Raw genomic sequence first — 15,488 nt, 5'->3', positions numbered from 1 at the left:
GAAGAAGGTTCTCACACCCACTGTGTTGTGGCTGTGCGGGGAAGAATAGACTTTTGGTTAAAGGATTACTACAGGACTCCAAAGAGTTGGGTTCAGCTCCATCCACTACCTCTCCACCAGGTCTTCAGACCCTCTGGGTTTCACTTGTTGTGAGCTTTTGGGTGTCAGCTACCTCTGCCGCTGACAAAAAGTGCCAATATTTTTAAGCATGCTCTGCCCTCAGCTCACATCTACACAAAGAGCAGTGTGGACTCAGTATTGGTTATATTGAGGTCCTGAGTAGTAATACTGACTTTTGGCCTAGGCAAGGATCACATTTTCCTAATCCTTGTGCAAAAAAATGGGGGGGGGGGGGGGGGGGACGCAAATTCCAACCCTACCCAAACATCTTACTGTCACCTTGCCGGTCTTGGTTGCACAGGCGAGCAGGTATCCTCTGGCAGCAGGGAGCTCAGACAGTACAAAGATGTGCTTGAAAGAGAACAGCCGTGGAAAAAGAGACAAGGGCAAAAGAGGTATGGCATCAAAACTAGTAGAAAATAAGGCTCAAGAAGGAAGCGTGAGCACATACGTGAGCTGACAACCCAGCAAACTGCGTGTCTCCAAAATGATGTATCTATGTGAAAGCCTTTGATTACTGAGTATTTTGGAATCTTATTTTAGACGATGAAAGAAAATTGATCTTTATGCTACACTGTTGCCCCAAACGAGCACTGTCCAAAACGCACCCATGAACCATGCTTGGAGAGCTGTCAAAAATCCTTTCTCACCAATGGCTGCAGATTTTTTTCCCAATCCTCTCCATCAGCCTTTAAATCCATTGGCCATCTTGCTTTTCTTTTTTTCCCCCATTTCAATTCCAGCTGAACACTCAAACCCGTTATTTTCTGTAACCGTTCAAGGGAGACCAACAATCTACTTTACAAGATACTACAATTCACATTGCAAATAGTAGGGAGTCATTATTTTTAAGCCTCCAAGAACACACTGGACAGTAAACTATGCCACACAATAGCAAACAGGATTACTTCGCTTAAAACAAATGTGTCGCCTTAAAGGCGTCCTAACAGTATTTTTCTGCATGCCCTATATGGAGTGCACAAACCAAAACATCTGAGTTGTTTCACAGCATTGAGTTAAACATTAATACCTGGACTTCACCTTTCACGCCTCCTCCCACAGATGCTAGAGAGGTGCTGTAGTTACCATGCACCTCTCGGCGCAAATTATCCCTAACCCCACGTGGTTTTGATGGTAAGATTCCCCAAGTTACAGATCTTAAGGTCAGAAATGACCACGAAACATTTTCTTCTGTAAACACGGACAAGAGGCTCTTTCCTGGTGACTCCTGCATGAAGCCTCAGAGCTTTCAGATGGCAAAAGGATTTCTCCCAGCAAATCATCCCAGAGGAGATGGGAACCATTTGCCTTCATAGTTTGCCCCGGTGGTTCATCAACCTTCCCCCTGAAACGTGTGCCTTAACTTCAGCCCTCTAGGATGCTGTATTTTCTCCCCTGAACACATTTTTTAATGTGAAATGTTTCTGTAATGTAATTTAAAAGAAAAGGAAAATACTGAACTGAGAAAAAGATGAAACAGTCTAACAGAGCCACTGCCACCCCACGGGGGTGTCGTGAGAGAGGCAGAAATTGCTGGTAACGTCAGCAGAAACACGAAAATCAGACAAACTCTTCAATCTTCACAGGGGGTATGGAGTCAGAGGAAGCACAAATATCAACATGTTTCTTTACGTCTTGAGAATTTCCAAAATGAGAAGGGAAAAACAATTGAGTAACTTGCATGATGCCTCAAGTTAAAGAGCTGAACAGTGATGATTTGACGTGTTGAATCCAACACAAGTGCTTTTGGCACACAATTGATAAGAAAGGAAGATCTTTGACCAGAGACAAACAGATCTTGACCCTACTGGTACCACCCAGCACCTCCTCTCTACATGGCAACTCAAACGCATGTGGGGCAGCTCTGCCAGGACCTGTCATTACCACCAGTGTCTTCTCATCAGTCGAAGTTGAGGCTGAATGCCTGGTCTGAGGTAGGGACAAGGCATGTCACCTTGTCTCCTGCGAAGGTCTGAGCAACCACGAAGAGATGGGAACGTGAGGTGGACCCGCTCGTGAAAAGCCCGAGTGTCAGTGTGAGACTGCACGCAGAGGAAGATACCATGAAGGGCACGAGAGGACAAAAATACAGGAGATGGTGCACGGGAGTTTGTGACAATGTGTGTGCATGAGAAAGAAAATAGATGTGAGAGCAGGACATAGAGTGACTGCATTTCACAGCACAAATGAGCACATATGGGTGCGCAGAAGAGTCATGAAGAGCACCGGGAGCCCATCAAATGGTGTAAGAGTATGGAAGAGAGACGAGACACAGATGAACCAAAAATTACGGTAGAGCCCCTGAGAAAAACAGAACTGCCTATAAGTTTTCTCTATACTGTATTTTAGAAAAGTACTGGACACATCATTGAAGCGTATTTGTCTTCCCACCCAGCTCTTACTATGTTATGGCTATATCCATGCAACTCCCTATGTTATCATTACTAAGCTTTAAGGAATCTATTGCATCATTTTAAGACAGCACCAATATTTCCATAGTTACTAAGCCTAAGCCTTTCTAAATATTATATCTTCATCATAACTGTAATGTCAATAAGGCCTAATGACAGATACCTTAGAAATGCAGGGCTGATCTGATTAGGCAGACCAAATGATTGGAGGCTTTCCTCTTTGGCTGGTGGATGGCATGCTGTATCTTATTACTTCTTGGAATGTCAAAATCTGAGTTTTAAAATGCCTTAGATATAATATAATTTAAATATGGAGAAAAAATGGTATTTCAGTGATCACTCATCTTCTTATCAGATTCCTGCTATTGTGAAACTTCACATCTCTCAAGGGCTGGGGCAGAAATCCCCCTCTCCAGGCAGGCCTGCAAATTGAGTAGAGCTACAATAGGTAAATTTGTGGAATTTTAAAAAAAGATAAGCATTTAGTCAGATCCTCTGCTTTCCTTAAGCCTACCTGTCTTGACTTGGAAGGGACTCTAAATTGCATCAGCTGAGGATCTGACCCAGTGCTATGATTTTATTTTAGCCTCAATTTACTTTGTGTATTTCTTCCCAGCTACTTTTTCAGGATCTGTAATTTCACTTTCAATGGCTCAGTAGTGATCAGGTCCAGTTTCAAGAAGAGGCACCCACTGAACCTGCACATACAGAGCGTGGGTCACAGCCCTGTTACTGCAGTCCTATATGGACTGGCACCGCCAAACTGAAGCAGCCCAAAAATGGATCAGAACCTTTATATATATTTTATATACAATAACATATAAAATATATTTTATATATTTATGTTTTATTTATAATAGATTACATTTTCTTGATTATTATTACCAAAATATTTTGTTGACTCTCTGGTACCCAAGAGGTTGCGGCCACAAACTAAGATGACACATGCTTAGGGACTGCGTAAATACAGAACTGGGTAAATACAGGGTTGGGTACCATCTGAGCCAGCCACTGCATTGCTGGTAACTTCTTTAGAAAAACACTATTGCCCAACAGCACTGAGCAGAGCAAACAACACAGACCTCAGCCACCAAAGGAAACAATTCTTTGGGTGGGAAGGGCTACTTTCTTCCATCTGGAGGTGACATCCAATTCAAGATGCCTATTTCAGTATCAATGTGGCTGGAAGTGATTTACAGGGACATGTAAATAATTAATTCCAGCTCTGGAAGAGAGAGCTGGGTACTCATTAGAGGTTCCTTGAAGCCCAAATGATATAATGATTAACCGAGTTAGGATCTTTTTAATAATTCCAGCAATTTCAACTCTCCCATGTTAAAGATCTGCTGGAAAGCTTTTACTCAGATGAAAGACTCTTTCCAGCGAACAAATCATTAATAGAGTATACACATAGATTTAACATTCACAAATCAATGCACTTGAAATAAAAAATGTTTTTAAAGTTTCTCTTTCACTTTATTCCCTGATTTGGGGGTTTAGTGCTTTTCTTTCTCTAACCAGTTTTACCACAGGCAGTTAAGACAGCTGCATGAAAAAGGGCTGCTTTTCAGTTAAAAGTGCTTTTAGCACTTTGGCACCCTGAAATGGAAGGTGGCAGAGAAATGCAAAATACAGCTACTACACTAATGCAGTGCATCTCATCTGACACACCAAGTTTTTCACTCCAAGCCCATCCATGCTAGAGAAAAATCTATTAGATGGTGAGATCAACCAATGGATGTCCAACATGGTTCAGCATTACAGTGCAGGAGGGATCAAAGCAGATTTCATCCCTGCTCCTAAATAATGCCAGAGGAAAACATTTCAGTCCAGATGCTTTAAAGGTATTTAGACTTTTGCTTAATTCCTATTTAAGTACTTTCCTATCAATAACTAAGAATGTGTCCCATCATTTGGACTCCTGCACCCTGTGTCTCTGCAGCTCGAGTCAGTGAACAGACCTTCGTTGCCTTCAGCAGGAATGGAAAAAGTACTTTAAAGATTTGCACAGTGATGGCCTAAATTTTTTAGAAGTTTCACACCCTGGTAAGTCACACCAGAGCTGGGAGGAACTGCAGGTGCTGCGCTGGTGGGTGGCCAAGGACAGAACCAAAACTTAGATTCAAATCTTCTAATTATCAGCCTGCTCTCCGAAACTAAGGAATGCACAACCAGAAGGCAACCGATGTGTAGGCTGCTAAATGCACATACATTCACAATTAATATGGCTATGCCTGGAAAAGAAAACAGCTTTATTTTCTTTATAGAGGCCCAGGTTTGTAATCCAGTTATTTTAATTTTCTGAAACTTTCTAGATTGACTGTTAAGTCAAGTTGAAAAACTTCACAGCCTCCACTCACTAACCAAACCATGAGGCTAAGACAAGGGTTAATAGTTTTGAGACCCTAATTGGCAATATTTAATGAATTTAATTTGCAACAGCCATGCTAATATCCGTAACTATTAACCCTGACCAGCTTCACCTTCCTTGGGACCTACACCTGCTCCCATTAACTTCAGTGGGATAGGCATCAAGGCCACAACATTAATTCTTTCCGGACTTCTTCAGTGGCACAAATTAACCCTCGCAGATGGCTTCACACACAATAACCAGGAAGATGGTAGAGAGTTGTATAATGGCAACCACAGCAAACTGTCCTGCTGCTCTAACGAATCTCTTCGGATTAAGACTTTCCTGCCTAACACCCCTTCGCTCAGGAAGGGAACTGCCCACCTAAGGTGACAAGCAGGGACACGTCTCTCCTGGCAGGAAATTCTGACAGCAAAAACTTGATGCAGGTGACGAGAATCCACCATAACACTTAGCTCTTACGCTGCACTTTGCTTCTTCAAAGACCTGGACAGATATTCATTTGATTTGCTAAGTCAGTGTTTTTCTGAGGGCTACGCTATCTGCTCATCACAACGGAGCTGCGTGACCCACCTCCATATTAAACGACCAGCCTGATTCTTACTCGCAGTTTGTTCACGGGAAATCAGTGAGACCGTCAGCCAGAAATACTCTGTTTATAGAGAGCCCTCCCTTGGAAGCAGAAAGAAACTAAAATATTACAGTCGAAACTTGTTCAACCGTATTTTGGAAGCGGCATGCAGAGTATGAAAAGCACTACATGGGATTAACGATGCTTCATTTTGAGACGTGCTTAAAGTTGCAATTAAAGCAGGGGGGACACAGCAACGAAGAGCACACTCTCAATACAACTGAACTTCTATTACAACATATATACATACAGCAGCCCATATGCTGACTTCCTTCAGCACTCCTGGCTCTCTACCTCTACGATATCCTATAAGCAAAAATTTTGTTTTAACAAAAATAAAACTCTCTGCTCAGCCAAAAAAGCATCAGCCCGCACCCCGCTCCCTTGCACCATCTGCGCATGTTTATTCTCAGCCTTCTGAAAAAAAAACCTCTAACGTTTTACTAATCTTTATGCCCCGCCACTATAAATAACAGAAATAAACCCCAACAACAGTTAAGCATCGTAGCTAAAACACATCCAATCCACTCCGATTATTTCTGCTCGTCTGTCCACGAATAGATGCAGCCATCGGCTTCAGGGGAAAGCGTGCAAGTCAGACCGCATTTATTTACAGTTGCACTATCAAGAAAAAGCCTTTCCCCGTCTCCTCGTTCTATGAATAATTTAAAACACTCTTTTTGGTCCTTTTTTTCTCTTTTTTGGGGCCGCGAGGAGGGGTCCTAGCCCAGCTCCTGCCCCCCGCTTATATTTTTCTCCGCGATCCCAGATCGCCCCGACTTCTTGCTCGGATGGATGAGCGGGGCGCGGAGCGGCACCCATGGGTGCACACGCGAAAACACACACACACGCACCCGCACGCACCCACCCGCGGGGGGGACCCGCGCATCCCCGCGGGGAAGGGACAGCGCCGCCCGCGCCGCTCCGCTCCGCGCCTCCCCCCCGCAGCCGCTCCCCGCCACCTACGTCCCCAGCGTCTCCTTGAACTCGAAGATCTTCTTGATGTCCTCCGCTTGCTTCTTCCAGGAGCCGCCGCCGTCCCCGTTCTCCCGGGCCATGGCCGCGGCGCTCAGCCCCGCGCAGCCCCGCGGACGCCGCGCCGGGCGGCACCGAGCGGCTTTTGCTTTCTCTTCTGCCGCGGCAGCAGCGGCTGCTGCTGGTGGTGGTGGTGGTTTTTCTTCTTCTCCTTCTTCCTCCTCCTTCTTCTCCTCTTCCTCCTCCTCCTCACACTTCCTGCCCGCCGCCGCTTTTATTTCCTCCGCGCTCCGGCGGGCTCCGCGAGTGTCACTTTTCCTGGGCTATTTCCTCCCAACTTTCTCTGCCCCCCCCTCCCCTCCTCTCCCCTCCTCCGCGCCCCCCCGCGGAGTCACTCGCGGGGCTGCCCCCTCCCTCCCTCCCTCCTTCCGCGCCCCGCGCAGCAGCTGCGCGCACCCCCGTCTTGGGGTCACTTTGGTCCCTGATAGACCCACCCCGCGAAAAAGTCCCCTTTTTTTGGTTTTTGGGTTGTTTTTTTTTTTTTTGAGGGAGGTCACTGTTTCTCTTCCCCCACCCCCCCGCGCGGGGCGTGCGGGGCCCCGCGGGATGCTCAGCCTCCCGGGCGCGGTGCGGTGCGGAGCGGAGCGGTGCGGTGCGGTGCGGCCCCGCCGGCACAGCGGGCGCAGTGGCTGTGCGCGGTTGTTATGGCAATGGGAGGAGGAGGAGGAGGAGGAGGAAGAGGAGGAGGAGGAGGGAGGAGGAGGAGGCAGCCCCGCCGCTGCTCTGCTGCCTGGCGCTGCCCCTCCTGACTGAATGACTGGAGATAATTCGCATTGCACCAAAACCGCGCACGTCAAACGGGAGGGGAGGGAAAGCAAAGAGGGGAAAAAAAAAAAAAAAAAGGGAAAGCAGCGGAAAAAAAAAAAAGATATTAAAAGCCGTACCACAAGCGGCCGGGCTGTCTGGCCGGGCGCTGCGCGGCGCTGCGCGGCGCTGCGCGGGGCTGCGATGCGCCGGGATGCGCGGGAGCGGCGGTGCCCACCTGCCCCGCACACACACACAGACACCTCCTGGGATGCAAAAACTCACCCCTTGGCAAGCGCCACCCTTACCCAGCACAGCCCTCGGTGCACCCAGCGAAGCAAGGGGCACCCAGACACCGGGGTCACCCCCTCGGGCAGCACCAAGCCCAGAGGCAGGTGGATGGGCACCATGCAGCCTTGGCGAGAGGCCCAAGCCCCGGCACCGTGCCCATCCCGCCAGCACAGCAGTCCGAGCCAGGCACACCACCGGCCTGGCACACACACGCGTGGCCCCGCTGAGATTATTGCTAAAAGCAGCTTTTTCTTGGCGACGCTGAGACCTCTAGCGTCGTCGCATCGGGCATCGGCTGAGCTCTGATGCAGGGCGACGGGCAGGATTCATCAGAGACATCGGAGAGAATTATAGTCTAGACTAACTGAGATGATACATTTATAGGTAGTACCTCTGGGCTTCAGTTTCAGAATATGTAAGACATTTTAAAAATGCAATTCTTTTGGGACACCCAAGTTAGGAGACTAATTCAGAGGCCTCACTGCTGGCAGGTACAGGTACTCCTGCGCCTCGGGGGCAGCTCCAAACCTGATCATCAAATTAGGTACCGGAAAATAAATCCTAATACAAGCAGCTAAATAACATTTCCTTAAAAACATAACTGTTTAACATGCACTGTGTCCTTTAACAGATTCCTTATAAATTCTACTTTTGAAGGTGATTTGCCAGATTTCTCATAATTTATGAGCCGCATTTACAAGGTATCAGCTTGTGAGGCTTTCCCTGGGTCTGTGCTGATCTGTGCCACCCAGCCCAAAGGGAATTTAGCGGAGTTGGCAGTTCAGAGGTGTGTAAAGGTGTGAACTTGGAAAACAGGCTGGGGTGTTCGGGCAATGCTACCCTCTGCTGGGCAGAGCCACGGCTTAGCCTGTGCCAGCTCCTGCAATTTATTACTGCACCCCTCTAGTTCGATGCTTTGGTGGCCATCCCGCCACATGGGCAGCCCAAACAGCCTGGGATTTCCTACCATGGGTGCTTACATGCTGTCACTGTGTGCACTTTGAACAGCTTTCCTTCTGCTCCTGACCTCCTCCCATCCGCTCGCTGCCCTCAGGATTTCCTTCATTGCATGATCCTTATGACCGGCTCCATGGTAGTGTCACCAGGAGTCCCCAAGCAGGCTCTCCGTGCCACTGCATACCTGGGAAATGAAAGATGTGACTGACCTGAAAAGATGCAGTTGTTACCCAAACACAATTTTCCCTTCAACCGGCACCACCGTGACATTTTCTCTCTTTTTCACATCTAAATCACTTGGTATCAGAAACGCCACACTGTGACTTGGGTTTGCTGAATGGGACTACTGAATATAACCTCCTGTCTTCGGGAGAAGATTGAGAGAGTTTGAGGCCAGAAAGGGCAAGTGCGATCGTCTGCCCTGCCCTCCAGCATGATGGAGGCCAAAGAGCTTCATCCATCCAGAAGGCAAGCGCTGTAACTTATCTTGGAGCTATGGCATACCAAAACCATCCACCACTATTATTTATGAAGGCACGTTTGTCCCTACAGCATCACATTAAAGTCTCATTGCACAGACAGCATCGCCCACTTTTCCCTTTCAGCTTTCAGTGGGCAAAAATTTTACTTAAAATTGCTCAAATCCTTGCCAATGCTGCAATTTCTCAGCATCAAAATTGCATAAGGTGAAGGTACACGTCAGCCTGTAAATCTAAGTTCTCTTTTCCTTATTTAACCTGCACCTTTAGCATCACATGAATGTGCTTTTTTTGTGATAAAATAACTCATATTTGAAGTAACTGGTAATATAGAAAACTCTGGAGCCATTACAGTTTTAATGAGAAGTGTACGAGATGCTCCTATTAGGCAGGGACCACTGGCACAATAGACTGTAACAGCCCCTTCAGAGTCATTACAGTCTGTCATATCAGGCTGAATTTAGGGAGTCTGTAATCTTGCTTGACTGACAAGCTCCTGCAGAGCTATTGTAGCTATTTGAAGAAAAGGAATTTTTAAAAAATAAAAATCTTACATGAAAAGTTCTCTCTGGAGTGGCTGTATGTGGCAGGGCATGCTGCAGCTATGTGCCTCTGTACGGCTGTATTCGATGTTTAATTACATACAACTAGATTACAAGAACATTAATAAAGTGGTAAAATGAAGCCCACAGAAATGCTAGAATTAAGACTGCCGGTGAAACATCAATTTGGACCCTTTTTGTGGCTGCAGGGTGGCAATCTGTCATTACCCAGGCATGCTCTGCAGCTCTGCCAAGGGTTATATCAGAAAATGGCTAATGACCAGACGTGGCTGATGTGCATTTGAAACGGCTACACACGCTGCACGTGCACCCAAACACTCCATGCAACAAAACCCCAAACCCTTACATCGGAGATGTCCGAGTTCCAAATTTTTTATAAAGCCTCCTATGGAACTTTAGAGGAGAAATTAAAAATCCACTTCTATGTGAGATATTTTATTTCAAAATAAAGTGATCTGATTTTTGGAGTAGTATTTAAAACTGTATTTTTACCACTTCGGTCCTTCCAAATGATGTTAGGGTTGCATATATATGGTGTGGCTGCGCTCACCCACACTCACTGCTGGCCCTTGATACGGGCACTGTGCAAACTACGTTGTAACGAGCATAAATAAAGGGGTCACGTCTGCTTTCCAAGCTCTTTCACTTGCAACCTGGTTTTCTTCCGCTTAAATACTATAATATTGGATCTTTTTCCCAACGTTGTTTCTGACTCGTACTATATAATCTTCCTTTTCAGTTACAAATCAGCACTATTGATGCTTTTCTGCAAGAACTGCAGAAATGTGCCTGTTGCTCAGCTGCCCATGTCCGAGCCCGACAGGCAAGCACCCGCACGTCCGTGTGCATGCTTAGGGTTAAAACCCACATGCAAGCTGTAGTTTGCAAGGCAGCAACCTCCAGCACCTGAGCCGGAGCAGCTTCAATGTAAAGCAAACAACACTCAAGCACACAGCTGTTCTCTACTGCCTTTACTACCACGTAGCAACCTCAGGCAGGGGCTTTTCTGCTTGCAACAGAAAACATTTGGGCCAACCCTACTGAGAAGGTGGATTATTGTTTTCATACACATAGGTACGTACACATGCCAACTACAGTACAGCAGGAGCAAGGTTATTTGGTGCTGGTCTGCTGCTGTGGATGCTGACAGCAACGCTGCCATGCGCAAGTGTAGACCTCAGCAAGCAATTCAAAGCAAAATGACATCTCGGATGCTTCATAGCCTCTAGGACAAGCCTAAGACAAAATAGAGCAAGGCATCCTGGAGCAAAGCATCTTCAAATTTGGCAGCGTGGGTTACCGTCTTAATTTTATTAGATGCCAGGTCTGACTAGCATGATAAATACTCCCTCCAAACTCACTTTTTTTCATGCATTCACAGCACTTCTTGGCATTTTCAGGGGTGGGAATGTTGTAGCCTCCAGTCTCTGACCCAAGGTGGAGGAAATCCCCTTGAGAATTACACTGAGTCATGAGAAAATTATCTTATGACACGAAATGCTTGCTTAAAAAAGAGAGAGAGAAGTGCTTATTTTAAATTAGAACTTTAAATGCCTCTTTAAATGAGAAAATTGCTTATCTAAAAAAAAAAATTCTTCAATGCTATTTCTTTCATTAGGATAATAATTAAAAAGAACCACAATTTGAAAAGTGTACTTTAGTAGGAGACCACGGATTTTGGGGTTTCGCCACAGGTCAAACTAGTGCTTATAGTTCAGTTTTCATGTTTTCCAGGTTAGTTTTGACACCGCCAGTTCAGTACAGAAAATTACAAACTCACCTCTAAGCATGTCCACAACAGCAGGCTCAGTCTGCTGCAGCTGATGCCAACAGCAATGCTCCTTTGAGCTAACTGAAGACTTTTCAGTGACTTTAGGGACTTTGACATGGTCTGTACATGAAGAGGGTGCACATAAAGAAAAAAAAGAATCCACGCCAAACAAGAGACTTCTGCGGCTCTTAGATATAAGGTGTTTTGTGTCCTTTTTAGGGTTAATTATAATTAACGTCCCTACATGACCCTTAAGCACGTTAAAGCCTTAGATCAGTTTAAGCTCTTTAAGATGACCTAAGGCCCTTGCTCATCTTAGATAGCTAAAACACTGTCCGAAAACATACAAAAGCAAGGGAGAGGAGATGATAGATCGTTGCTGCCTGTGCTGATTTTCTCACAGGGAGGAGGGAGTTTAAATTGCCGTGGGGATTTTAACCATGTCTGTAAAGTGGAATAAGCAAGCGCTGATATAGATGTGAATCCTCAGCCTGCAATTAGTTGCCTGAAGACCATCTGGTGCTTGGTTAAGCCCCCAGGTGCTTATATTACTCGTGAGGTTCATAGATGCAAGCCAGCCTCTTTAAGTTGTGACTTTTCTTCCCTGGCTTTATTCTCATCTGAATAAACTCTAGGAAGTTAGAGTACAAAAGCCTTAACAACGTGATGCAGATGCCGCTTGATTCACTATGGAAAAATTGGGATTTAAGACAATAATTACCAGGCTGAATGCATCACTTGGAATCTGCTGTGCCATGTGTGAATTGCCATAAATCTTTATACTCGGGGTTGTAAATCACGGTCATATAAAATGTAGAGGGGGGAAAAACTGCCACTGTCAAAGCAGAAGAGAGAGGAGTAACATGGTGGTAAAGATGAACATGAGCAATGGGAGAGCAGGCAGGAGCTGGACAGGAGAGCAGGGAACAGATGAGAGATGGGCAGGACAAAGGGATGAGGGACAGGAGATACCCCTGGGGCAAAAGTTACAGAAAGCAAAACCACACACCCTATTCGGTTCCTGGTGTTGAGCTCCAGAGTCCCAAATATCGGTGTTTCCCTGCTGCCAAGTACCCGGTGTGAAATCACCACCAAAAAGTGTCTCATGACTTTAGAGAGCTGCACAGCTAGCACAAACCCTGCTCCTACCTCTCCTCTCTCACTCCCTGAGCTGCGGAGGTGGAGGTCTGGGCTCTGTATCCAACAGGCTGAGCTGCAGAGGTAGAGATCTGGGCTTGGGATCCAAGAGGCTGAGCCTTGCCAACAAGCAAAGTTTTGGTCAAAATGAGAACTGGATCTTTCTTCGGTTGGTTTGGCTGATTTGGCTCTGCACACTTGGGTTTTGAGCAATGAGTTAGGATGTTACATCTACAAAGTTTACATTGAAAGAACATTAGGTGATGAGGTAAGGACTCAAAAGCTGCAAAAATATCAAAAAAAGAAGTTGCCCAAAGACTTCCAAGTCAACATGATAATACAGATTTACTTGGGGTTTGGGTGTTCCCCCCCCCGCCCCAGATTTCTCCCTTGCTATGAACAGTTCAGCATAGGGAATTCAGCTTCACAGCGAAGGAGCTGCCCATAAGGGCATCCTTCCTATTTTGGCTGCCCCATGTAGGACACTCTGGCTGGATTTACACTGGGAGACAGGAACAAGTCAATGGGAGTTGTGCTTCGGGCACACAAAGAGCAGTGAAATGCCGAGCGCTCTGGAAGATCAGTTCCCCGGTGTTGCAAATTGAGCACCCAAAATTAGCAAGCGCGTTTGATCATTTTGGCCTTAATCTCTCTGTGCCTCAGTTCACCAGCGGGTGATATCGCAGGAGCACTGTGAAGATAAATGCATTAATATTGATCAGATGCTGAAGCATTACAGAGGAGCTCGCAAGGAAATTAATGTTGAATTCAGTGTGTGGTTTGAACAGCGTGTGTTAATGTGGCCTAGAGCAACTCACTGGATTAAAATAACCCCAAATGATAGGTGATCAGATAATTAAAGGATGCATCACATTCGATGTGCACAAAGGCCCAAACTGTGGCTGTGCAGGCTGTTTAATTCTGGCATTTCCTAGCTCCTGAGAGTTTGACTTTACAGCCTTACTGTCTTCTACACGTGGGGTTTATAGCCCGTACCCTGAGGAGGGGAGGTTTATCTGATCACCCCTCTCTCTGCACCACCTCCATGCGTGTGCCTGTTTGTCTCCTCCATGACCAGTAACTCTTGACTCTCATACCCAATGCCAACCACATATAACACCACTGTAAGGAAGCCCAAAAATAGAAGTTTTCTGTGAATGAGGAGACAGAGGAGAGAGAAAAGATCCAGTTTTCCCTCCCTGGAGAGGCAGGTCGCTTTGCTGGACATCAGGGAGCCCGCAGAAGATGCAAGTGCAGCTGGAGACACAAGTCCATAGGACATGGGGCTCTGCTGGTTTAGCTGCCCACCACACTGCTCTTTCATCCAATGGATATATCCATCAGGGAACTGGGCTTGTGAACCTCAAAATAACATGTAGGAGCCAGACCCTACCTGCTGGGAACAGGCAGTGGTTACAGCTATGCTGATTGACAGCATGGAAGAGCCTCTCTTCCCTCTCCAGCCTGGCCCATGCTTGCACTGGGTCCGTGTTCACCCTGAGGATGGATCATGACTCAGCTTCATACAAATTACTGTTAAGGGTTTGCATCTACTATGAGTTTTCATCTTCTTGAGCTTGATGTGCTCATCTGAGCCATGTGGATGTTGTATCAACACAACTCATTTCCAGGGGTGACAGGCCAGAGTCATCCCCTCTAAAGGAGGTGACTTATTCTGGATGTCTCCTCCACTTGCACCCAGGAGAAACGTCGACAGCCTCCAGCACCATCTCACCACACCGATGGAGTCAAATAATAGCTGAAGAGTGGAGGAAAAAAAAATTAAATGACACAAGCAGGGGAAGAAGATATGGAAAGCCATTTACTTGCCTGTGAAGTAATCACTTTTTTCATTTAAGCAGAACATTCAGCTATCTTTTATATTGTTATTGGTAAAGTCCTCTTAGAAGCTGGAAATGAATTTTTTTTTTTTATCTCCTCATTTTCTCCCTTTCCCATTTGGTGAACATTGCTGTTTTCCTGTGTTTCTCACAGAACTGACGTGAACCTGGCTCATTTTGTCCTTTCCTTCCACAGACATTAACATTGCTGAATAATGAGGAGAGAAGGAGCTTTGCTAATGAAGCACAGCCGCCACATTAAGTCCAGGCTGACATTACACTCACATGCAAGAAGAGGCGCAGTGCCATCGGCAGGTGATGAGCACATGAGACAACAGCCAGAACTGAGTCTTGTTGCCCAAACTGACCCAGAAGAGAGGTGAGGTGGTTTTGTCTTTATCAATGGGCAGATTCCCCATCCCAACACATTATCTAGGCCTGCTTTCAGTGGTTTCACACTACTTACTTTTAAGCATCATGGGATTCCAGGTTAAAATTATGATATTTGTTTTCAATCATGATATGACACAGAAACACACATTTGGAGCAGTCTCTCCTTTCTGGTTTTCTACAGAAACTTGCTGACCTTATGGAATGAAGGCTGAGCTTGTCCCCTTGGCCTTTTGTTCCAGGTGTTGGCTACCAGAAAAAAAAGCAAATGCCTTTGAGCAGGCAGTGAAAAAATCAACCTGGCAGCACTTTTATCTCACACAAAGAGATCTCCACGCATAGAGGCAAGCCTGACTGACAACAAGGAGATCTGCTGGGGAATACATTCCTCCCCTTCCCCCTGCAAAAGCCCCAGGTGAGCATCAGGCTCCCTGGCTAACTGGATATCAAGCAGGGAAGCAGCTGACAGAGCCTAATCTTATATTTATTCACCCCATTTCCCTCTCCATCATGTTATTCATGCCCTGAGGGCCCGCATGAGGCAAGCTTGGGCCATTAGCACCAGCTCCTTGGCAACAGGGTTGTGTTGCAGGGACAGTGGTGGAAAGGAGAAAGGAATGTTCCTGGGCATACCCTGGCCTCTTCCAGCCCTGTAATAGCTGGGCGGACCTTAGCAGGTCATGGGAAGCTGGAGACCCCCAAATCCAGGGTGGGTCCCATTAAAAGCTCACGCGCAGGTTGGAAAAA

General features: G+C 46.3%; 1 protein-coding gene across 2 annotated transcripts in view; it reads right to left on the bottom strand.

Moving 5' to 3' along the window:
* The window catches only part of CAMK1D (calcium/calmodulin dependent protein kinase ID), a 233,833-nt gene extending 227,242 nt beyond the window's left edge, over window positions 1-6,591 (bottom strand). For both annotated transcript variants that reach the window (XM_059816627.1, XM_059816626.1), the window contains exon 1: window positions 6,500-6,591. In XM_059816627.1, coding sequence (XP_059672610.1) covers window positions 6,500-6,591 — 92 coding nt within the window. The remainder of the gene's footprint in view (window positions 1-6,499) is intronic.
* Window positions 6,592-15,488: the final 8,897 nt, after the last annotated feature.

The sequence above is a fragment of the Gavia stellata genome, chromosome 4 (genome assembly GCF_030936135.1).
Source record: "Gavia stellata isolate bGavSte3 chromosome 4, bGavSte3.hap2, whole genome shotgun sequence".
NCBI lineage: Eukaryota > Metazoa > Chordata > Aves > Gaviiformes > Gaviidae > Gavia > Gavia stellata.
Note: the sequence above shows the minus strand (reverse complement) of the source record. Positions and strands in the feature narration are given on the sequence as shown.